Source organism: Excalfactoria chinensis, chromosome 2, assembly GCF_039878825.1.
Source record: "Excalfactoria chinensis isolate bCotChi1 chromosome 2, bCotChi1.hap2, whole genome shotgun sequence".
In the NCBI taxonomy this organism is placed as follows: domain Eukaryota; kingdom Metazoa; phylum Chordata; class Aves; order Galliformes; family Phasianidae; genus Excalfactoria; species Excalfactoria chinensis.
The window spans coordinates 102,620,206-102,646,254 of record NC_092826.1 but is presented as its reverse complement, the minus strand read 5'-3'; the positions used below and the strand labels follow the sequence as shown (position 1 = coordinate 102,646,254).

Sequence of the window (26,049 nt, the reverse complement as noted above, 5' to 3'; positions counted from 1 at the left end):
TCTAGACATAGTCCAAAATGTATGTGTTTATGTCAGAAAACACTGATTCAGTAAGTCTGAAACTTGCTGCGGAGGTATGCCAAGTATGCCGTATTTATTGCCACCTCCACCCCCAAATTCACAACCATGAGACACAAAAATAGCATGATTTCAGTAGGATGCTTCTGTACTGAGCATAGGTTGAAGCTTGACTTTCTTTAGTTTTGACTTATGCTCTGCTTTCTTTAATTAAAAAAAATAAAAAAAATAAAAAAAATCAAAGAAAGAGAAATTGTGGAGACTTCACTCTTTCATTAGGAGGAATTCTGTTTCTGGCCATGCAAAACATATCAGCTGACAGTAAGGGTGAGTTATTGTGGCTCAGTCCTGAAGTCCCTAAGTCCATCATTTCTTACCTAGGAAGACAGCCATATTTAAAAACAATCTTCAGTGGATTTTGAAATGCAGGCACAAATTCAATGAGGAAATTAAACAAGCATGTTAAAGAACAAAGTAAAATTAATAATGCATATAGTTATTTTAAGCAACAATACGCTCCAAATCAATATCAAGATCTGTTCTTTAAGATCTAGTGGACACAGACGATTCTTTAAGAAGTAACTATTTAAGACAAATGTCCAGTGGGTGACAGAAGAATTATAAATTCTTTAGGACAATGTGATAAATTAGTGACAGCATTAGACAACAGATAAGATTTTCAAGGGGATGAAGAGCAATGGTATTAACTAAAAAAAAGTTTTGATTAGATGTTTTTACTTAGAGGGTGGTGATGTTCAAAGCTCGGTTGAGTGGGGCTCTGGTGGCTGACAACTCTGCCCAGGCAGGGGGTTGGAACTGGGTTGGCTTTATGGTCACCTCCAACATAAGCCATTTAGGGATGCTGTTATTCTGTACACAGTTATTATATTCTATATTCTATATTCAGGACCAAACAAGTGATACTGGTTCTTTATTTTCTTCCATATTTTATTTTTGCATTTTCTTTTTTCAACATTTTGCACATTGTATGCTCCAGCCTCTTTTAAATAAACAAGAAAGGAATGCAGAAGCAAACAAGTGTAAAAAAGGGTTATTTAAAATATTTTCAATAGTTTAGTAGTTTTAAAGCAGCTTAGAAATCTGTATCTTAAAACTGAAATAAAATTTCGTATTAAAAAAGCATTTTGGCAAAAGTAGTTGTTTACTGTGTGTTTGAGTATTTGCACTGGGAAATGGATGCTTTTTTTTTTTTTTTGCTTTTTTTTTTGTGGTTGTTTTGTTGAATGGGAGGAAGATTTTGATAATAAACTAAATTATTTAATAGTGCACAAAATTGAGATGATTCCCTGATAGGTTTAAAAAATAATAATGCTATGAGTTTGCAAAGGCATACATTTGTGCTTAATTTATTGTACTTTAAGTAGTTCCTATAAGGTCAGTGAATAATGAAGCAAATTTAATGTGTTGAAGATTTTGCAAATGTTTTTGTTTATAAGTATACTTGATCACAGTGGAAACCAAGTGTGATTAACTAATATGAAAACACTGTTGTTGTTTTGTTATTGTTTTTGTTTGTTTTGTTGTTTTTTTTTCATAGACAGTGTTGTCAGTAAAAGGTAAAATCAGTAATAATCTAATGTGTTCAGTATAATCATGAAACTGAAGACTCTCTTGGATGTTTCCCTGTAAATTCAATTTGAATTCGCTATTCAAGTCTTTCATTTTCTTTATTCTAATATGCAGCTCAATTAGTGAAAGAACAATCTTCTATTTAATTCAGTCCCTTTAGCCAAAAAAACACAAACCTGTTTGATGTGCTTTTTCAAATCAGAAACACACACAGCTGTCCTATTCAAGTCACAAGAGATTTGTCTAAAAAGTTACTGTTCATGAGACTTGCAAAAGGTCATTGGAAGGATGGGTGCGATTTAGAGATGATATATAGCAATTCTCCTAGTCTGATATTCAGTTTTCTACCTGATAACTCTCAGTGATTGAACTGGGGTGCCAGAAACAACCCATGTTGTTTGAGGCCAGGCTGGATGGGGCTGTGGGCAGCCTGATGGTTGTCAGCCCTCTCTACAGCATCAGTGTTTGGAACTAGATGGTCTCTAAGGTCTTTTCAAACCTAAGCCATTCTATGATAACTTAACTGTTTTTATCTAGCTTCTCTTTCAGCTAAGCTGATGAATAGAGGAGGACTTAAAAATATCTGAATCATTTAAATGGGCTGAGTAGTTCCCTGAGCTTGCTTAATATATTCTGCAGTTTACCATGCAGATCAGCAGCTGAGACCATTTTCATTCAAAAACTGCCTACTCAGTAATGAACTTATTTTGGAAGTCTGTGATGGATAGGCAATATCCAACAGAGGAACCCTTCCCTTCCCCTTCTGGAGCTGGATCACTAGTGAGACCAGAAATGAAAAGAGTATGTACAAGAATATAAGCAGAAACTTGATTTATCATCCTAACAATTAAGCTTTCGAGTTAGAGTGCTGACTTCTGCTCCTTGCATTAAGGACTATTTTTGCAAGATACAGCTATGAAATGTTTAATCCAGCAGTGGTGTGTTTTATTAATGTACCTTTAGAAACCCTAAAACCAAAAATGTTATTTCAAAAATTTTATTTAGGTCATCCATGTCTATTCTATCTGAGAATTATCAAGGTGAGCGTGAAATGGGGTAATTAGAGACAGAATACAAAACTTTTCGCATTCTGCAGAACAATCTAAGCAACCTATTTACCAATTGAAGTTAATAAAGTAATGAAAGAATACTAAATTACTGTGAAGATAAATTAAGGAAACCAAATTCCACTAAAAAACAAAACAAAACAAACAAAACTATATTTTTCCATGTTTGAATAAAGTTCCATTTAATAATCTTGGATTTTGCTCATAGTTGTACTCACTGAGAATCTATTTTAATTGGTTATGGCTTCAAAACCAAAATAATATTTGAAAGGCATTTATTTATTGAAAAAACATAAGTGTAGGATGACGACTATATTTTTGTCATTTTAAAGAGGTACAGTGAAGAGTTACAGTTTAATATATTTGGTTTGTTTCAGGGCTGGCACATGATTTATTGCTTTGTTTTTTTCTCCACAGACACCAGCATGTATTTGTCAAGCTGATTAAAAAAGTACTAAAATTGTATAGCAATTTTTCTCCTGGAGTTTGTTTAAAGTGCTTAACTTGATATATGACTGGAAGAGTTACTTCCATTGTGCTCTGCTATTTGTAATATTTCAATTAAAACAGTAAGTTAATTGTGGCTTTCTTGCATTGTAGTGGACAACTTGATTGACAGATCCAACATGTGATCCAATTCTTTCCACAAGAAGGCTTAATTAGAACGTACAAAAATTAAAAAAATAAATACTCAAATGTTACATTCACTTGACGAAAGTGGTAGCTGAAATATTCATGTCAGATGTCTGTTTGATTCAAACCTTACCTTCTGGTTAAAGCATAAACCAACAAGAAGTGACAACTGTCTGCCTTCAAGATAATTTATTATAAACACATTTCTTAAGTCTGTGTGTTTACTATATAAACATACCCTAAACTTGACTATCCATTAAAACTAGGCTTTCACCTCCCATTCCTACAATCCAGATTTGTCAGAAATTCACCCCCCCATTAAACTCTTTATGATCCCAACAGACATGATTCCTTTGGCTTTATTTTATTTCTAAACTATAAATATTGTTTTTTCGTTCCTCAGTGTGGAAATTTGGCTACATCCATTTTACATGCTTACTGGAATAGAAAACTGCCTAATCAGATAGGAAAACAGTTGGCGGTATATAAATCAGGGTTTGCTGAGGATTTCAAAGTGTGAAACTGGGCAGACTAGCCTGTATCCTAGGAGTTCTGCCTTTCCCTAGCCTCCCTGTAGAGAATTCACATGGCAAATATGATCACCAGGGCCATCTGTATAAATACATGGGTGTGTTGTCCTGAATTAACACAACAGCTCTATTGGGAATGTAATTAAAGTCTTATATTTAAATTTCCCCACCAAACTGTCTAAAGTACAGATTTATATATCAGGAATAAAAATCTTATCTTACTTTTGATGAAGAATTCAGTTGTAATGCCTGTTCTACCACCAACTAGTCTAGCTGAAACCGCAGAGTTAAGTTCAGCGTACTCTTTAATGATGCTCCAGGGATGAATTTACTTTCTTCTGTCCTGCAGATTCGTAGCACTATGATATTGAAGTCATGCTCTGCTACAAACAGCTTTTCTTATACTTAAAGAAGATTTTTTTAAATTATTTTTATTTTTTAATTTAGCAGTGCTTTTACTGTAACACTGCCTCCCCTGCTCTGTCGACATTCCTTCCTAACATTCATGTTGAAACAGAGTTAAGCAAAGATTCATGTTGTAGTGGTGACAGGAGGAGTTGTTACACAAGATGTAAAGTTTCCTTTGGATTTCATGTCACGATTTTTTCTCATTATTTAAACAAGAACTACATTGAAGTGGTGCAGGTACCAGGCAATAAAGATTTCCCTTGGTGCTGACAAACTCTGAGACCGCAAACGGACGTGCTTACATGCCGCAAGAGACTGCATGATGTTCTTTTCCTTTAGGCAAGGGATTGCTGTCACAAAGGAAACATCTTTATATAAGTCCTGTTATTATAGAAAAAGAAAAAAAAAAAAAAAAAAAAAAGAATCTTGTTTTATATGAAGGTCTGACTTCTGGATTTTTTTGGTGGAAAGTTTGTAAGCACATAGCCTGCTTTTAGGTTTAGTTAGTTTTATTTTACAATTTTATTTCTGCTGGGGTAAAATAAAGGTGTTGGTAGAAGGAGAAAGCAGTCAAAGATACTGAAGGAGATTGTTTCTGGAACAGTGCCAACCACTTGATTAGGCTGAATATTCAAATTACTGGTATCTTAGAGTTACACTGCTTGCTTACCAAGAAGTATCAATAGATACAGATAAAAAAATGTGAATGATCTGTATGGAATCATAAACTAAGAATAAAAGAAGAAAGTGTGCTGATTAATCAAAAATAAATTTGCTTTTTAAGTTGCATTTTACTAGATTTCACTTATTTTTTTCTTGAAAAATCTCCTAATGAATGCAAGTTAAAGCAAAAAAAATTGTGTTCTCTTCTTTTTAGGCCAGTCTCCAGGAAATAAAAATCTTTATTACTTTTTTTTTTTTCTTTTCCCTCCTTCTTATTGAATTTATACACTGTTTTCAAATTCAGATAAACATTATTTCTTTTCCAAGGTTATCACTAACATTGGTCCACTGGAGTGGATTCTTAATACTCCTAGTCATCATAGAGTTCATCATGGTAAGTTAAAAGCATGACCTCTAATTCCTCAGTGGGCTTTTGCTAATATTCACTATTTGGACTGTAATAAACAAGAATAAAAATTATATTTTAGTACTATATAAGGATTCCAATTTTAATAATGGTTCCAAAAAAATAGCCCTTGTTATGTGACAAGTAACATAGTATTAAACAATGTTTAAATATATATATATATAGAACTTATATTTAATTTTTAGTTCTTTACTTTTGAGATTAATTGTTGAGCAGAAATGAAACCTGAATAATGTGAGATAATTTGAAGATTTTTAATAAAATAGTTTTGTAAATATAAAGAATGATAGAAAAATATCTCACTTTCCCTGACTGCTAAAACATAATCATCTTATCGACTAGTAACAGATGCTCTTGCATTCAAATTCATGCACTAAATATGCAGTAAAACACTTTTTTTTTTTTTTTTTTTTTTTTTTTTTTTTTTTTTTTTGAAGTAGAGCTGTTAAACACTTTGTTGGAATTTAGTTTCAATTGTCTGAGTTGTTGAAAAATATCACTTCACACATATATTTGTCAGCTGATATGAATTTCCATCAATATTTAGAAGAATTAAAAATGGCACCGTATATCTAAATTTCATTAATAACTCATCTTAATCATAAAAAATGTCATGAACATATCTGTGGAATAAAAGTGGGTTTTATAGATGTCACTGGGTCATTTAGAGTGCAGAGATAATGAGACAAGAAGTGGGAATGGAGGAGCAAAATAATATGGAACAGACTAAAATGGAGTCATATGTATAGAGGATGTTATTAATATTTATTATATCCTCCATGTGCAGAGTGTTTATAGCACTGTGTAGACTTTTTTAAAAGGCTGTGGTGCTGTAACTATCTAATCCTTAAAATTTGCACAAGTACTGGTAATCCTGGAGGGAAACAGTCTGCTCTTATTTGCTCTGCTGTAAATCCAGACTAATCCTCTGAACCTGATCCTGATCAGAGCTGAGTAGAATTGAGTATTGTACAGTTGCACCAACCGAACTCCACAGTTTGATTTTGCTCAAACATTTGATAGATATTTCATATACAAGTGCATTTCCTAGCAAATAGATTGAAGAATCACCCTGATTTTAATAGTAGAGGCAGGATCAGATATATAGCAATAGAACATAGAGACACCTGAAAGGCAGCAGTGAGATGATTATGCATAAATATATTCGACACGCATTTTCTTAGGTATAAATTAATGAGGTGATTATTGTTTTTTAACTCTTTAATTTTCCTTCGTAAATGTATTTTGGGTGAATTTACTCACCAATTGAATTCTTTATTCCACAGAAATATTGAGTACAGCATGCTACATCTGTATATTTGAATCTGAGTAGGAGGAGAGTTAAATGCATTGTCAGAAAAAAGAAATTTTGTAAATACGTAAAAAGTAGCTAACTTAGTATTCAGAGTTACAGAATTGTAGGAGCTGGAAGGGACCTCCAGAGATCATCTAGTGCAACCCCCTGCTAAAGCAGGTTCACTTAAATAGGTTGCACCGGAAAACATTGAGGTCGTTTTAGAATATCTTCAGAGAAGGAGTCTCCATTGCCTCTCTGGGCATCTTGTTCTCTGTCTCTCTGTCACCCTCAAAGTAAAGAAGTTCTTTATGTTCATATGGAATTTCCCATATTCCATGTTCTACCCATTACCCCCTGTCCCATAACTGGATGTGACTGAAAAAAGACTGACCCCTTCCTCTTGACACCTGCCTTTTTTATTGGTGAGCAATGATAAGATCCCCTCTCATTCTTCTCTTCTTCAGGCTGAACAGTCCTAGGCCTCTCAGCTTTTCCTTTTAAGGGAAATGTTCCAGGTCCCTCATCATCTTTGTGTCCCTTTCCTGTCTTTCTTGAACTGAAGAGCACAGAATTGGACACAGTACTCTAGATGTGGCCTCACCAGGGCAGAGTAAAGGGGGAGGATCATTTCCCTTGATCAGCTGGCCAGGATCTTTTTAATGCATTCCAGGATACTGTGGGCTTTCTTGGCCACAAAGGCATAGCGCTGTCTTATGGCTAACCTGTTGTTCACCAAGTCACCCAGGTCCTTCTCTGCAGAGCTCCTTTCCAGCAGCTTAGACCTTAACCTGTACTGATGCATATGGTTATTCTCCTCAGGGTCAAGACTATGCACTTGCCATTATTGAAACTTATAAGGTTCCTCTTCCAGGCCCAACTCTCTGCCTCCTCAGGTCTCACTAAATGGCCGCACGGGCTTCTGATGTGTCCGCCGCTCCTCCCAGGTTTGCATCACCAGCAAACTTAATTTACTCCTACTAATTTACTCCTTAAAAACATTTTTAGGAATTTGTGCTAAGATTTCCTTTTACAACCCACTTGCATATATTCTTAGATATGCAATGGCTCATCAATCATTTTTATTACAGGTAGAAATCCTTACTGTATTGACAAAAATTATGGTGGCACACTCATTATCTGGGACAGGATATTTGGTAAGTAAAACCAAAACAAGCTGTTCTCCCTCATGTTTAGTTAGTGTGTCAAACAAAGTGTCCATAGTTTTAATTTTGATTCTTTTTTTTTTTTTTTTTTTTTTTTTTTTTTTTTTTTTTTTTTTTTTTTAACTTTTTCCTTCAGGAACATTTGAGGCAGAAGATGCTAAAGTTGTATATGGCTTAACACATCCAGTAAATTCATTTGAACCCATCTGGCTCCAGGTGATATCCTTTGTATAACTGATTCTGTTATCTTCAACAAACATTCAAAAAGACTGCTTGTTGTTCAAAAGAAACTCCTCTCAGGCTTAACTGGGATTACCTCTGCATTGCTACATAGTCAATTCACTATCCACAGTGTCTTCAGTGTTTCATTACTAATTGCTGAACTAAACATATTCACAGACATGCAGAGCAATATATAGAGAAGCACAGACAGAAAATAAAATCTGTTGTATATGTCTTCTCTAAATATTGTTATTTCGTAAGTAATCCCATGGTGTGATGTCTTTTTTTATCTGTTCTTTTCATGTTTGATCTTCAGGATGCTTCATAATGATTTGTGTTGACAGTGTAATATAGCAGCCATCGTATTTTCAACAAAAACTGTTTGGAAAAGAAAGGAAAAAGAAGAAAAAGTACTTAATATGGTTCTTCTTGGTGGATTTCTTAGTCCAAGCTTCACATCATCTGGATAAAAAATTCTCCATAAAATTGTCAATAACTGAGGAGTATAGAAGTCCCCATTTTTTTCATGGGGACTCTTTATGGCTGTTCACTCCAGAAGGCATCTCAAAGAATTAGAAGTTCTACCTGAAGGAGTATCTGGGCTGGAAGCTGGAAGGATGGCCACAGTCTGTACTATCATTTAAATTCCAGTCAGCACTGAGTAATTTAGGAATTGAGAGCATGTCATGTCAAAGTCCCAATAACAAAATTCTGGTTTAAAGCCATCATAAATACAGCTATACAAAATACTGTTAAATGTTCTGGATTGCTTATAGGAAAGAGAGATTTTACTCTGAGTAGAAGTTATTATAGTCATGACTATAAACCAAGGACCTGATATGGCTTCTGCCTATTTCAGTCAGGTTTTCTGAAGCTCTCTTTATAATATATTATAATATATTCTCTTTACAGACTTGCAAAATGTCATTTATTTAAACACTAAGAATGAGGAAGATGTAATGTTTTATTAAATTTTATTTTAGTAACAATGAAAAATATTGCTTTGCTTTTTTTTTTTTTTTTTTTTTAAAGTTACGTCCCTTGGCTCATATTTGGAATACGTTTTGGGCCACACCTGGATTCTGCAATAAGCTTTCTGTCATATTCAAAGGCCCAGGCTGGGGACCAGGCAAACCTAGACTTGGCCTTCCTGAGGAAATCCCAGCGGTAAATATTACATGTAGAGGCTTTCAGTTTTGTGTAATTTACTTGGACCTCTTAATGCTACTGGATCAATGTTAAGAACTCCACACATGCTATTTTAAATTAGCAAATTAGCAGTCATAAAGAGAAAAGACTGAAGGAAATGAATGTTTTACTTATGTTTTTCTTTTTATTTGAAGGAAAAATATAACTTTTTGTTTATCTTTTCATTATTCATTTCCTAAAGAGATTTTCAAAATAGTTCTATATATTTAGGTAATTTCTCTTTTTCTTTCAGCTGTGAATGTGCTTGCACACACACACATACACACTTGACAGTATGTATGTAAGATTGTAGATTATCTTTGTTTAATTATCTACGTTTCTTAATCTTTTTGTGTTTGTAATTTTAAGGAATACAAAAAAATAAGAGGCTGCAGTGGATCACTGTTGAAGGCTGTTACTATTTTGCTTCATGTAGGTCACTGGAAATGAAGTTCCCTTCAATCCAAGTGTACCAGTTTATCTTAACTGCTATGCAGTGATACATTTTGCTGTAATAATGGAGTTGTATATTGATCTTCTTGCTACTGTGACTGTAAGTATTCATATATTTAGGTAACAGCATTTCATGACAGTAATATGACACAAAACATACTTAAATAATAAAGCATAGACTCTAGGGCCTGACTCATATTCTATGTAAATAATCATATATATATATAAAATAATAAGTAGATTCTGCAATGGCCTAATAATAAATGTGTAAATGTGTAATTACATAGTATTAAATATATGTTAAAACATACTAAAATAGTAACTATATTAATTATTTGTGCAATTAAATTAAAAATAATAAATGTTTTGTAGAAAAAAATAAGCATCTGCATCAGGCTTTAAGACCTTGTTAAAGGAAGAATGTATCTCAGATCTGAGGTTGTATACGTTTTAAGATGTCAAGTGTGGTCAGATTTCTAGAGGCTAGTTTTGAAGGATGATAAAGGATTGCAAAAATAATTCAGAATTTTCAGAAGTCTTGTCCAGTCTTTGAAGTTGGTGTTTTTTTGTTTTTTATTTTATTTTATTTTATTTTATTTTATTTTATTTTATTTTATTTTATTTTATTTTATTTTATTTTATTTTATTTTTTATTAGAAATTCTTGTATTCAGTTGCAAGAAGAGACTTTGAGTGAAACAATTTCTTGAGAAAAAAAGCAACAGGCTTATAGGAGCTCTTTTTTTTTGTTGTTTATTTATTTATTTATTGCTTAGATGTGTTCTGAATAGTACATCACACAAATAGAATAAAAGTGTTTTTGAGAAACATTTTAAAAGTGTTTTGTTTGGCATTCCAATAGAAAGGTAACTCAGGAATCATAGAACCATAGAATATGTTGGAAGGGACCTTTAAAGATCATCCAGTCTTGCTTTCCTGTAGTGAGCAGGGCATCCCCTCTTCTAGGATGAAACCATTTCCTTTTGTCCTGCCACAACAGACCCTGCTGAAGAGTCTGTCCCCTTCTTTCTTATAACCCCTCTTTAGATACTGAAAGGCCACTGTCAGATCTGGAGCCTTCTCTTCTCCAGGCTGAATAGCTGACAGCTCTCTCAGCCTGTCCTCCTAAGGGAGGTGTTTCATCCCTTGGGCCATTTCTGAGGCCCTTTGGTTGTGCTTCAAGAAATCCAAATCTTCCCTGTGCTGAGGTCTCCACATCTGGATGCAACACTGCAGGTGAGGTCTCACCAGCACAGAGCAGAGGGGCAGGATCACTTCCCTCACCCTGATGACTACACTTCTTTGGATGCAGCTCAGGTTATCATTGTCTTTCTGGACTATGAGGGCACGTTGCTTATTCATGTCCAGCTTACCTTCCATCAGTGCCCTCTAGTACTTTTTGGCAGGGTTGTTCTCTACCATTACATCCCCCAGCTTGTATTGAGGTTGCCATGCCCCTGGTGCAAGACTTTGCACTGGATTTATTGAGACTCTTGAGGTTTACCTGGCCCTACTGCTCTATCCTGTTTAGGCCTACTTTTCTGATTAAAGCAAGTTACAATACACATCACTATCATTACTATGAAGGTCATACTGCAGAGAGTTTAGAGATCACAAAACCCTATAAGGTTTAGTCTGTCCTGAGAAATTTCTGAAGAAAGGAAACTAATTCAAAGATGAGCATAAATTCCTACCGTATGTACAAGATATTCACCAGTGATTGCTATGCTTATATATTGAGAAAAACCTCTGCAAAATGTTCAGGATATGCTTCTAAATTCCTGCATACATGCAAAAAGTCATGTTTCCCTAGGGATCAAATAAGGTGCTGTTTTGTATGTTTGTTTGTTTGTTTTTGTTAATATCACTTTTAACAGCAAGGACTGAGGAGTTCATTTGTTGATAACAGCAGCTGTTCAAGAATTAGTAACAAGTTTAAAAATGCACCCAAACCCCATATAATAATTAAATTCTTGCAAACACAGAGAGGAAATATCTTGAACATCTACTGTGTATGAGCTTATTGCAACAAAGCAACTGGAAAGTTCTTTACACAAAACTGTGGGGTAATGAGGTAGTAAGGGTAAGAATGAGAACACAGGGGACTGGAAGCACTTCATCTCAGGACATAAACCTTCAGTGTTGGTGTAGAAAGAGCTGGTCCCACGGCAGAGTTCCAGCATCACTCTGCAGTACAGTGGGAAAGCTGTCATGAGAAGGAAGCTTGTGTATGAATAACTTTACTTGGCAAAAATCTTTCTTCAATATCAGTTTTCCACTACACTGAATTATAAAATGTCTATGGATACAACTGGAACTTTCTGTCTGGCTATGAATTATGTCATAACCGTGGCATAGCTCCATAAATGGAGAAAGCTAACTGTTTTCCTCATTTTTAGGTGTAAGTTCCATTTCATAATAGCCATAAGACACAGCATACAGCTATTACATTTCTCAAGTGATTACAGTTGCTCAGTGTTTGGTCTCACGCCCTGTAGAAGTGTTAAGTTTCTCTTATGTGCAAAGAGCAACCATATACCTTTGGTATGAATGACCTACATTTAACTTATGAAAAGAGCAAAACAAGAAAGAACAAATATATATTTTCCACAGGAGAGAGCATACAGTGTTTATTTTCTATATAGCAATCTGTACTATATCCAGAGAATAAAAAATATTTCTGAGCTGCGCACATCTAGATCATTGAAGTAATGGGATTTGGATCACTCCCAGAGAGAGTGCTAGGAGTGTAAAACTGCAGTACATTCAAAGCAAAAGTCTCATAGCTCCAGAACTGCTTGTATCACATAAATCAAAATGAAGTCTACCTTAAACACATCTTGTAATGTCTTTTTGTTGTTGATAGATACTGTAACTTTTACTGTGATTATGATGCCATGAATATGTGAGCACTTTTAATTAGACAAAATGTATGTGGTGATATGATAGGTCTCTTGAAAGTTGAGAACACAAGTAATATAAGTTTATATGGAATGTTGCTAAGTACTCACAGTTTTTCATGAATTCTCAGTTAAAATAAAATACATACAGAGCCAGCAAGCAACACAAATTCCATAGCATTGTATTAGCATTCTTCATTCGAATATTAAAAGTGGGTCATATATGACAGCAGGGCATCTGTCAAATTATGAAATGTGCTGACATCTTTCCTAGCATTTCTGTTGAAACACTGAATGCACTAAGATGAGAAAATTCATCTTTATTATACTTCAGAAGGAAGGAAAATGATCTGGAATTTGGAACCTTGCAATTTACATTTAAAAATACATAGGGCATATTTCCTTTGTTTAAATGTAAAATTTCTTTTTTAACTAATTAAAAAAAAAACAAAAAAACACAAAACAACAACAACAAAAACGGTTATTACAAAGCAGTGTAAACTTCTTCCAAAAAATCTGTAACCCTCCCTTGTTTTTAAGTCTCCAAGATATTTTTAAAAGATTTCAGTGAAATCAAAATCCAACAGAAATATTTTTTTCTGTTTAATTATAGCCAATAACCACATTGCAAAGCTGTGACTGACTTACAGCTGAGCATCCTGCTGTGGCTTCTCTGTTTATGCAAGTAATCTAGTACATAAATATTCATTTATTTTATATATATATTCATGCATGTAATTTAAAGAAGTATGAAGATGCTAGCACTAACAAAGGTGTAAAATGCACATTCTTTTCACACTGTAACTTGTAGTGTGTAGATTCAGTGTGTGATAGCTAGTTCAGTGATATAACTCCCAGAATACTTTGTTGATTGTGGTGGAGTAAGCTGGATGAGTAAGAAGAAATTTAGGAAAGCAAACTAATACATTGATATTTATGCTGTGTTTTTCTGGCTTTCTAAAATCTGTTACTTCCAAATGACATCAAGATGTATTTCACCAAAAGTTTCTGAGCAGCTCATGACTAGGAACACAAATAAAGGAACAAAGTAGTTTGTGATACATTTCTTTCCTGTAAATTGTGACTTTAGCTATATATTGTGAAGTAGCAAACACCGTTCAAAATTTAGACTTGACATTCAATTCTCTTGTTACCTGACAGAGAATCAAAGCTTTACAGTCTTTTCCTTGCCAGTGTGAGGACATTTTTAAGGCAATTGTGCAATTGCACTGCTAACACAAAAAAACAAAACCAGAAACCTGGCTAGGGCTGGGTTTAAAAAAAGGTGCAGTTCTACATTTAAATGGGAGGACAGAATCTAAAGAGGAAAGTTTTGAATTACAGTCCCGGTTCCCCAGAAAACCCCTTACCTGACAAAGAACTATAATTGAAAAGCATAATAAAGCATTTCTAAAAAATCTGTGGGTGAATTGCCTTATACCTGTGCCAAATCATGTTTTTCTTTTTTACCTTAGCTTTAATTATTGAATTTTTTTTAATGACCCAGTTTCTATAGGAAACTCAAGTGGAAATTTATTGTGGGTAGATGAACAGTTTATGAATTACTTTTTATGAAATTCAGATACACTCTGTACCAGATTTTTATGAAAGAAATTTCTGTTCAAAAATTTTGTCACTGTACAGTTCTTGGATTCTAGAAATTGACTTTTTTTTTTTTTTTTTTTTTAAAGTACTTTCAGTGTCTTCAAGGAAGTCTTTTGTTTTCTTTTATTGACATATTTTAAAACCTATATTAGAAATTTTAGAATGTATCCTAGTTGAGAAAAATCTTTATATAAAGATAACCCCATCAGAGCAGTGTTACTTTCTTGACTTAAGCAAGAGTCTCAATGTGCAACTGCTATGCTGAGTCTCTCCGTGGTTCAGTGTCAGCTCTATATCCTGTCTCCTTTGGTGACCAGTAGCAGATACTCTGTGTAAGAATGTAAGAATAGTGTAGGATATCTTTTCCTTAGGTCTTCATCTTGGTAGATGGTGATGTCAATCATCAGTTTGAGATTTCATAAATTTACCATAAGGAAGGATGGGACAGACTGCACGTGTAACATTCCAGTAATGAATTTTATCTATCCTTGTATAAACCTGTGCAACAGCGTGGTTTGACAGGTGTTGTTTGTGAGAAGTGTGTTCTGGCTTGTAAATGAGTAAGGCTGCTGTTTAGCTCATGCATTGCTGGGATGCTGTTTTCTTTGTTCAGTAATCGTTTGTTAAGGATATCCAAGTAGGTGCTTGTGATTCTTCAGTGTAACAACAGAACCCTACCCAGCCTGAGTGTGTGGTTTGATGTGTTTTGCAAACATGGGCACTGTAAGTTCACACAGCTATAAAACTTGAGATTATTCTCCTGTGGCCTCCAACACTCACAGATGCTTACCTTAGATCTCTTTGCGAGGTAGGAGCCACCACTGAAAGTGGTCTTGCTGCAAAGTGGACTTTATTGAAATCAAGGCAGACATTCATAGATTTTTCAGTGCCTGAGATCTTGAGGTGCAAAATGCTGTTCATAAACTTTATTGCTGTTCAAACCAGAAAAAAATCCTGTAACTCAGCAAGAAGCACTACTTTCATATTGTTTATTATTATTATTATTATTATTTAAGAAAAAAAACAAGGGCTCTTCAAAGCTAATATTTGAGAGGAAGCAAGGGAGAGAACAAGAAAAGTGGTTAAATATTTGATTTGCAGAGGCAGCTGTTTGGAGTATAAAAATATTTCATAAATTAAAAGAAAAAACAGCAGACTTCATCATGGAAATAATTTTATTTTCAGATTGTTGTTTCTATTATTTAGATGTAAATATTAAGGACATAAATCTTTACACTGCTCTGCGTCCAAATAATAAAACACATGTTAATGTTTAAAAGTTTTCAGTCTGACTGAAGTCAATGATATAAGCTCAAGAGTTTTCCTGATTTGAGAAGCATTAATTTATTATGAGGGAATATTATTCATTTTGTTTCTTGTTAAAATATGGCTGTATTGTCATGTCATTTGAATGCCTGTTTTCACAAATATGTTTTGGTATTAATTGGGATTTACAGATGTCAAATGTAAAAACATAAAATGAAAAAATAGAACAAGGCCAAGGTATGGGCTAAGGCATGAGGAAATCAAGCAACTTCAGGAAAGCATGGGGTGCAGGAGGGTGTATCTTAATAATTATTTTGGAGATAGAGGCAATTATAAAAATGATTGCTACAAATTTTTGCTGAGTAAAATTCAAATTACTATTTTCTGTTCTTTTGATTGTTTGTTTATTTTGTTTTGTTTTGTTTTGTTTTTACTTTTTAACAGGCGTTATCACAGGAAACTATTCTACTGAGAATTGGCATTATCATTCTATCCCTGACTTCTTTTGGATTCCTTATGGAGAACAGGCAAGACATAAAGCATGTTTTTTTTCTTCTCTCATTTCACATTATTAATATTACAAGGAAATCTCAAGTGTGCCCAAAATTACATTGATACAGAGCTATATACACATGTGCAGACAGTTATGTTTCTGTCTGTTGACTAGAAGATAAAACACAAATAACCTGTAACTAAAACAAGAAGTGCTCCAGTAGCAGTCACTGGTTATATTGAAGCACCAGCTGCACATGTCCTCAAATGGGCTTGCATTTGTTGGATCAGCATCTCTGGTTTTGTGATATTGGCAGGCCTGTGGACTGTCCCAGTGCTGTTCAAGCTTAGCCATATTGTTTCAGTCATATGTTGTAGCATATCATGGGTATCAGATTGGCTGACTGTGTGAGAAGTGCATAAAAAGCACAGACTCAAGCTCATGTGAATGACAGTATCGATTTTGGACTAAATTTGGTCATTATGGATTCAGATCAAATCGGATCTTGAAAAATATACCAGTTTTGTGAGATGATGTATGCTCTGGATATAGTCCATATCAGTGCTCTGAACCTATGGAAAGATGAATAGCAACTACAGTTTCTTACAGAGAAACTAGGAGTATGCCCTGCTAAACAGAAATGTGGAATAGAATCTTCATTGTTGTGCCATTTGTGTTTTGCATATATTGTTCATTGTCTTTTTAGAAAAGAATACGTTTTGCTTGTATGTTCTGAATGGAGTAAAAGTTTTTCAAGAAATCAGAGATCAGTATTATTTACAAACTCGATAAAAAGAATTAATATAAATTTACAGAAATGTGCCAACGATAAGATTCTGAGCTCTTCAGATGGCAGTTTTCAGAATTTTTCTTTTCTCATTTCTGTGATTAAAAGGTTTGCTTATAGGTGTGTGAATTCACATATATTCTCTGCATATGCATGTTCTCAACCCCAGAAAATTCAGTATTCTAACTCAATATAAGCTGTATACTATATATATATATATATGTATATATATATATATATATGTTTGATATAGCTGCAGGATTCATAGACTATTTCTACATTCTGATTTTCATTGAAGTCAATGAGGAAAGAAAGAAACTGCATTAATCTGCATTATTTCCTGTTTGTAGACCCAAAGCAGGAGTTTTGGAAATCATCCGCTGCTCGGTCTTCTTAGGAGTATACAAACTTGGCTACTTAAGAAATGAGCTTTCTTTGTTGGACTACGTATATGAAGTAAGACATTTATTTTGAAACGTTTAAGCTAGTGACCTTATAAAGTATTAAAAAAATGAGAAAATTACAAATGTGCATTTGGCTTCTTTATGCTCATCATGTAATTTGAAGAGAATATTGATTTTTTTCTTCTCTCTTTTTTTTTCATTTTATCTTTTAAAAAAAAAAAAATTGTTTTCTTTGTTATAGTCAATTTATATTGAAAGAAGTCAGAAAGCCATCTGTTTACCAGTCATTGCAAAAAATACTATATTATTGTCCAGAAGTTCATTCCTGAATTTGGACTGAGTAATTCCTATTTAACTAGAACAAATCTAAAGAACTTAAATATCAAATATTTTGCTCTGTGCTTATACTGTACACCAGGAACAGACTTCTAGGCATTAAAAGGAGATTGGATTAAACAGGTATTTAATCTGCTTAAGTATAATTGCTTTTGTGTTCATAGGGCATGTTTTTATTGTGTTTGTGTCTTTATAATCTACTTTATTTTATAATCAAGGTTGGTTAAAATACTACTTTAATGTGATTGGAATTTGATAACACTGAGTTACAGATTCTGATGTGTATAACTTTCCCAAACTACCGTGTGCTGGTTATTAGCAAAGTTGGTTATCAGCAACATTATGAACCTTTGTAAACTAGTAGAACTGTTATCAGAAAGTTAATTTTTGGCATAAAAAGAGAAAAAAAAAGCAAGTAAACAGTAATGATTGACACTCAGACCTGTTACTGATTAAATTCAGAATGACTTTTGTGACTTGAAACAGCTGCAAAATATATAACAACCAATAACTTTTCTAATAGGATATTTCTAGTAGTGGTGCTGATTCTCCTGCTTTCCCCTCAGATCAGGCAAAAAAAAGCCCCATAAACATATATTATATTACTGTGGGTCTTTTTCATTGGTACAGGAAACAATAATTATTGGACAATATTTAATTCAAAAAAAAAAATATATATATATATATATATATTATATTGACTGATACCTGATAGCCTCCTACAATAGATAGTCTAAACGCAAATAATTTTATTATTTGGCAATTAATTCTACAGCCTGTGAGCTATAGCTATCAGACTTTTTTCGTTTTCTAACGAAATTTCGTTAGACAATTTCGTTAGACAAAATTCATTTTCTAACGAAATTTGGGCAAAATTATGTGTCAAAATATACCTTCTAAATTTCCTCCAACCCTTGCATTTCTAAACTGCTTCTATGTGAAGGGTTATAGGAGTAGAAGTAAAATTTTCAGTGAGAAATGATCAATGAGATCATTTAGAACCAACCAGAAGACACCAATAAGCAAAATAAATAAATTGTTCTCACAGACATTAAAACTAAAATTTGTCTGAAAAGTTTCCTTTTGTTCAGCATTCCTAAAATTCATCCTTCATAACTGAGATAAATGCAAGAGTAATTTTGCCACATATTATGTTAAGTCATTAGTGAAAATTGAGACTTCTCTCTTCTTGTGCCTATGATTCATATACTTGCATTCCTCATTAATATTTATAGGCAGTAAATAAGACTTCAGAAGTAATCATCCATGCAGTATTATTCGTAGGGTAACTAGTAAAAATAAGTGTTTAAACTTCAAACGATTGCCTAATGTGGGAATTGCTGAAGGTGCAGTTTTGTCATCAGCTTAGGCTGATCTAAATGAAGAGTTTCACCAAGTCTAAATAATTAAATTAACAGCTCAATCCTGACTGCTCCTATCTCTGTTCCTAGTCCTGGATCACTGTTGCTTTCTGCCATTTCAGTGAGTTTGAGTAGTTCAAAGCACATCTGATAGTTATCAGAACTACTGAAATTTTCACATTCTGTGTGAAAACAAAGAAGAAAGTACAGAAATAAGAGAAAACAAGAAGAGTAGGGAAAAGAAGGAGGGAGAGTTTTGATGTTACACTATCACAAGTGGCTGTGAAAATAGCATCTGACAACTGCAATGCCAATAGAAGAACCAGCCCTGCCCTCTTTCTTCAACACCTTGACTTCACTACCCAGCTAATTCAGTCACCTGGCTGCTCTGACTGATGCAGCCAAAGATTTATCTTTGCATAAGTTTGATTAATTAACTTCCTCTGGAATAAGAAAGTTCCCTAATGCAGAGGTCCATGGAAGTAAAACACAGCTAGAGGTGGGTAAGAAAGAACTGCTTGTTTTGGTAAAGCTGCAGTTTTCATATAATTGTTTATTGTGTCCGCACTCCAATAACCACAGAATTGCATCTGTCTTTGAAATTCTGTATTAAGTAATGTGGTTACCAATCTTGGCTTTGTTGTATTTGAAGTCCTTCCAAGAAATATTCTTGAGAGATCTCTCATGGTGTTTTTTCCTTTTCCAATGAAGACAATAATTCCAAGTTATCAGAGTTAGAAAAATAATCTTTCTTCTTGTGGGAGGTGGAGCCCTACACATTTCTCAGCATGTATTTTCTATTCCTTGTGTTGTGTATGTTTCGTGTCCTTAGGCAAAAGAAATAGGCTCAGTTATTGCTCTGTTTTTTTGGTTGATTGGCTTTTAGAAAAAAGACATAGTGAAGTTCGAAGAACTTTTTAAATCTGATGAGAATTGATTCTGGGATGGAATTCACTGAACACCTTGGTGATGGAGTTATTTGACTGGATTTAGACAGTAAGCTGAGAAGTCAGTGCATTTCTATTCAAGTGTCTGTGCTGCCACATCCTATACTAGTGAGTTTGCTGTAGGCTGTTTATTTCATGTCTGTGTAATGTGATGATCATGTGTTTTACTATTGCCAAATCTTTTTCTGACAGACTGGGTTTGGAGTCTCCTAATCACCTGGAGGTAGCAGAAAACATTGCTTGTACATTCAGTTATGTGACATTTCAGCAGGCACAATATGTAAAAATAAATTTGTGATGATGGTACACCTCTTCAAAGAATTTCCATCTAGCTTCTCTGGTTTGGCATCAGTCAGCATATTCCATGAGCTGATTTTGGTCAAGCACTGGCTGTTATTTGACAGTAATACTAATGAGGAGTAAGTAGAAATGAGAGCCATTGACGTGTTGTTGGAACTCTTGTCTGAAATGTATTCACTAACTCTCATAGTGGCTGCAGCTCACTACTGTGACTCATAAGCTGAGGGAATGGGAGTAAAAAAAGCTGGAGTGAGAAATGCAGATGTCTATTTTGTTGTGCCTGTTTATCTTTTTATTTTATTTATTATTATCATTATTATTTTATTTATTTTTTTCCTAAGGCTTTATATCTGAGAATAGGTCTGTACACCCAGACTCTTCCTGCACTGTTTGGCTGCATGGTTACAGAACCCACAGCAGTCATGTATTTACTAACAGGTAGGAAGGATAAAGGTCTAGGTTAACTTTCACTGAAGAGAGAAAAAGAGAGGGTGTATACCTTTGTGAAATCTTAAATGAAGTACTTGTTTTGTATTTTTATGGGCGTGTGTTGCATTAGAAAAAAAAACCAACAGTGGATGATACGAAGAGTTGTGTGCAGCAGGTTATAATTCAGCCCTTAACTAATGAAGGCAGAAATGAACTTCTTTGTGGTCAAATTATTTATTTATTCCTCCAGAGTATATGAACTTTGTAGATGCAGCTGTTCCAAATGTTTTTGGAGACAGTATTCTGTACCAAATGGACTGCTTCTCTGGTCTTTGATGCAATTCCTGTATTTCTTACGAGCATGTCAGCTAATTTGTCTGGATGAAATATATAATATCTCTTCAGCAAAGAACTGATTTGCTCTGTACTCTGCATTCCACAGCAGTGCCTCTTAATGTGATACATAGCTACACTACTTACTTCTCTTTTCGTTATACAAAGGCTTGCTGTTGCCTCACTTGCTTCGTAGTGTAATTTCCCAGCGTCAGGATACTGACTTATGAGTACTGACTTAAAACAAACATTTACTCATAAGAACATATTTCCACATCTATAGTTTTCTGCTCTGCAGAATTTTTCCTTGGTCCCTCATTATGATCATCTGTGCCACATTTCAAAGTGCAGCATATCCTATATTTGGTTTCCATTAAGGTGAAAGCTCCATGCCCTATACTATGATTTACAACCTCAGCATTTAGTCAGTCTCAGTGCCCTAACTAGATTGGCTGGTATATCTGAAATGTATTTTTGAAGTGATGGAAGGAAACTACTACCTCATGATAAAAAGCCTTGTCAACACACATGGAATTAAATAAACACGAGTTGTAATCTGTATTTTCTATGTTAGCCTCATTGAGAAAATTCTGCAATACCACGCAGTAGACTGAACTTTTAATATTCTTGACAACTACTCTAAGGGGAATAATGTCCCTTAGAAAAAGTCACAGTAAAATCTGGCAGTAGATTAAGTTCGTTTCCACTTAGGTGTGACAGCGGTCGTTACTGATTTTAGACTTAGCCAGTTTGAGAATCAGCTTCACCACCATCAACTACAGACTATGATGTATAGTTCCAGATGCTCTGGCCAATTGACCGTAAAATTGCTCTGCATTTCTGGCAGAGCAGCCGAGCTGGAGCTTTTAAAATCTCCACTCCCTGAGCTCAACACCCTCCCCCCTCTGCTTAAAAGCTGCTCATTATTCTTCTTCTGCCCGCTGATCTTAGCAAAAGAAAAACTTCTGGAATCAATTAGAAGCGTCTGCACTTGATGAGATTTGCACGTGAGTTCGGAATTGCGAGGCTTTGATAGTGTCAGCCAACAGCTGCAGTTTCAGGTGGTAAAATAGTCGAAGGAATTTTCCAGGGTTTATTTACAATCATAAAATAAAACAAAAATCAGGACAAGTTAGAAACTATCTAATGTATCATTAAAATGAAGCCTCAATTGGGTTATATATTTGTTTTGTCTGAAAAAAAGAAAAAGTAAACCGGTGGTTTATTATCAGGATCTTTTCAATTACCTTGCAATTATTAGGCAATGTAGACTGGTTGTAATAAAATGCAAGCTATTGGCTGCATGCTGTAGTTTTAACTATGAAAGAGGCATCTGCTATTACTTTTGTCACTTTAATTGCTTGACAAGACAAGGAGGTAGTCATACTTAATGGAAATCAGAAGTGTGTAGTCAAAGATGAAGCAAAGGTGGTATTTGGAACACACCAAATACATATTGACATACACTATCTGGCAGTTTTGCATTTCACTTTCAGCTCCTGCTAAACAGGTGAATAGAAAAATAAAATTCATCTTGATACTTCTAATTTTTTCTGACCCTTCTGAGCAGTTAGGGATTGGCTTGTATCTGTATGCATTTTAAAGATAGCAGCCATGCCAAATGAGATTATTAATGTTCAGTTATGCATCTGAGTGTCTTTATAATGATCAAATAGTGCCATTTCACACACATTGTTACTAATTTATGTTGCAGACTGGTTTAGTTCATAAGTCAAGGCATATTTTTTCTAAAAGCCAGGAATGCTACAAACCTCATCAAACTACATTCTTTTCTACATCATAACACATGGGTAAAAATAGAAATCCTCTCCATACCAATGAATTGCTTCACTCATATAAATCCCTGATGACAGCTGAGATACTCCACATGGGTAGATGTGTTTATCTGTGCAATTGCAACTCCAGTAGTAAAGTGTTACATGGCAGTTTTGTTTTTAATGAACAAAGGCATTGATTTGTTTCATACCTACACTATTCCTATGGAGGCAGCACTACTGGGGAAAACTATTATGTCATTTTTATCTTCTTGTACTTTAAAGAGAAATAAATAATAAAATAAGAAGAAGCTTCTAGTGTGAGAACTCTTGGAGGATGCCGTATTTGTAAAGTAGTCATCTGTATTTGCACAGTTACCTCTGCACCACTATTCAGGCAGTGCTGGCATATAACTAGAGTGAAAGGCAGGCATAGGGCTGGCCCTCGTGGCCTGGATTCTGTAGAGGAGATGCAAATGCAGTCAAAGCAAGTTCATGTTTCTTGACAGAGACAGTGCTTACCAATCAGTTTATGCTTTCCTATGTTTCATGTTCATCAATGATTTAAGGTATAGCATAATGTAAAGCAACAAAGGAAAGGGTAAGATGAATGAAACTGAGAGACACCAGCTTACTTGCTGAGATTTCCCTCCTGTGCATATAGTGGGGAAGAGGCAGAAGATGCCTCTGGAATGCATACATTAAATGATGTCCTTGTCCCTGTGCCATTCACAGAACCCAAGAATAGGAGGCCTGCCAGCCTCACCATGTACAGCTGACATGTGCATGGACTCTGCAGTGTGGCTGTCATTAACTTATCCCACTTTCCTTCATGAGTGTGTTTAGTGGGACTATCTGATATGGCAAATTAGTAGATTTTGTGCTGAAATCAGATAGTCTGACACCAAAAATGTTGCAACTGGCTGGTAGGAATCATCCCAGTAATAAACAGAGGAAAGCTGTGCCTATATTGCCAAGACCGTGAAGGCAGAGAATGCAGATGTCTTAGGATTTTATCTTCGATGTGATGTGCAGAGGGATTGAATTAGCTTTTAGGAGATGACAGCTTTAATTAAGCCAGCTATTTCTGATGTGGAATAAATCTGGGTTTGGCAGATACAAGGTGACCACAATGAACCAGCCTAGCGTTTAAAGCATTTAGGGTATTTTATTCTCACAAGACTTAAATAGAAAAAAAACGAACTGTAGAAAACATGCAGACCATAGTTACCCAATTATATGTTTTACAAAGGAGATGAAGGTACAAGGTTTTTCTTCTTGTAAGCATCCCGTTCCACTTTGTAGGAGTAACCATAAATATCACTATAAATATTTAACATTTTAGGATATAATATCTGCGTGAGACTCACAGATCCAGATTGTAACATATGACACAGAAGAGACAAATAAATGCCTATAGTTAGAAAAGAAAGAAAGAAAGAAACAAACAAACAAAAACAAGAAAACATTGTATAGTGTATTTTATCAAAATTAATAATTGGATAGTTGTTGTTTTGAACAGCCTATATTTTTTTCTCCATCAGTTTTTAATGAAGAAAAGGGAAAAAAAACACAGTTCAAATTGAGTCTATTTCTCCTGAAATAATCACCTGAAATAACCACTGAAAACTTGTTAATGGCATTCTAGCATGAACAAGTCGCATTGTAAATTCTAACCAGCCATTGCTTGTTACATAGAGGGAACAGTAGATCAATAGGATAAAATCAAGCTGTTATCTTTGCTCTGATCTATTTCTCTATTAGATCTATTTCTCTATTACTGCCTTGTTTCTTTGCGTACGTTCTGTTTTCTATGATGTTTATAGAATCAGGGGATATAGAGAAAGCACCAGTGCTATACTTATTTTTATATTTGGGTATTACACAAGGCAAAGAGAATGTTTTAAAATTTTCTTTTCCTACCAATGCCAAATAAAAATTGCCTGATGAAAGAAGATTAGCAAATGCTCTGTTTAACAGCTGATTCCCAAATGCAGAACACGCAAAATACTTTGTATGTTTAAAAGTTAGAAATAGGTGTTATGGGAAAAAAAGAACATATAAAGCTCTAGTTGTCAGTTGAAACTAAGGAAAAACAATGCAGAGCCCCCCCCCCCCCCCCCCAAGTCTGGGAATCATCACATCTGTCTTGACAGAATTAGTTTCGTTTATCTTCATGTGGAGCCCATGAAATGCCCTGAATAAATTGTTTATTTTGCTGATTGGAAGCTAATACACAGCTGAAAATGTCTGGTTTTGGTTTGAATATTTTAGGCTTTTATAAAGTTTTTGTATTTTGCCCATATCTATTACCTGATTTCATTGCACATCTATATATGCCTATAAATCTTGATATATCTATTTATCTTCTCGTTGGCTTCATGTAAGTTGGCTACAAAAAAAAAAAAAAAAAAAAAAAAAAAAAAAAAAAAAAAAAAAGTGAAATATTAAATAAAAGTGAAAAGCAGAACATTATGAAACAGAATCTGACAGTTAACTATGTTGGTTTATACATACATATCTCTATATCTCTCTTCATTTTCCTGCATCTGCAGCTCTAAGCTTGTTAGTCTTAAAATCACACATATCAAGAAATAAACCATTGAATAAATTGTCCTACCTATACTTCTAGAGAGAGAATAGTGTTTCATCTGAGTGGCTACATAATGATTTAAGATATTCATTGGTGAGATGGGATACTTAAAAAATAAGCAAACCTTATTAAGTTTTAACACAGTTGTAGCGTTGGTACAGTGCTAGAGCTTACGATTCAGATGAGCTTTTTCACACCCTGATATTTTGTTTTTATACTTTACTTACTGGTAGCTTGCTTGAAACAAAGAACTAGTTCTAGAGTAAGAAAATCATATGAGGGGCTCCAAGATTTTAGAAAACCTTTCAGAACTTGAAGGAGAGTTGATCTGATCTGTGCAAACCAACCAAACATAAAAAACAAAAATATTTCACAACTGTATAAGGTGCTATCATATAAGGTCGTATAATTGCGTGGCGCACGGGGTTAGAACCGCCGCTTGCAACACCAGAGGGCCCGGGTTCGAATCCCCCTTGTGGCGCAAGGGGTAAAACTGCCGCTCTGCTACACTAGAGGGCTCGAATCCCGGGAGTTGGACTCGATGATCTCTAAGATCCCTTCCAACTCGCACAATACTATGATACTATGATACTATGATACTATGATAATTGACTATAAGGTCAATGAATTCTATCAAATAACAAGAAACAATTGAATAGCAGTATGTTATATTTTTATGAAGTTATATTTCCCATTACAGTGTTTTTTCTGGTTAAGAATATTTATAGAATAATGTATAATGCTATCCTAGTTTTGTTTTCATGTATCTTACTGGACAACTCATTACTTTCTAAGAGCTTACTAATTCTGCTAAGTACTTGTAGAAAACTGCCTTATTTGGCAGGACGGTCCATCTAAAGAC

The 26,049-nt window shown here is 34.5% G+C and overlaps 1 protein-coding gene across 1 annotated transcript in view; it reads left to right on the top strand.

The window, feature by feature from the left end:
• AGMO (alkylglycerol monooxygenase) overlaps nucleotides 1–26,049 on the top strand; it is a 172,877-nt gene that overhangs the window by 82,426 nt on the left and 64,402 nt on the right. The window contains exons 6-12 of the mRNA XM_072329343.1: nucleotides 5,237–5,303; nucleotides 7,722–7,787; nucleotides 7,933–8,012; nucleotides 9,051–9,185; nucleotides 9,643–9,759; nucleotides 15,874–15,956; nucleotides 17,060–17,165. Of these exons, the coding sequence (XP_072185444.1) occupies nucleotides 5,237–5,303; nucleotides 7,722–7,787; nucleotides 7,933–8,012; nucleotides 9,051–9,185; nucleotides 9,643–9,759; nucleotides 15,874–15,956; nucleotides 17,060–17,165 (654 nt within the window). The remainder of the gene's footprint in view (nucleotides 1–5,236; nucleotides 5,304–7,721; nucleotides 7,788–7,932; nucleotides 8,013–9,050; nucleotides 9,186–9,642; nucleotides 9,760–15,873; nucleotides 15,957–17,059; nucleotides 17,166–26,049) is intronic.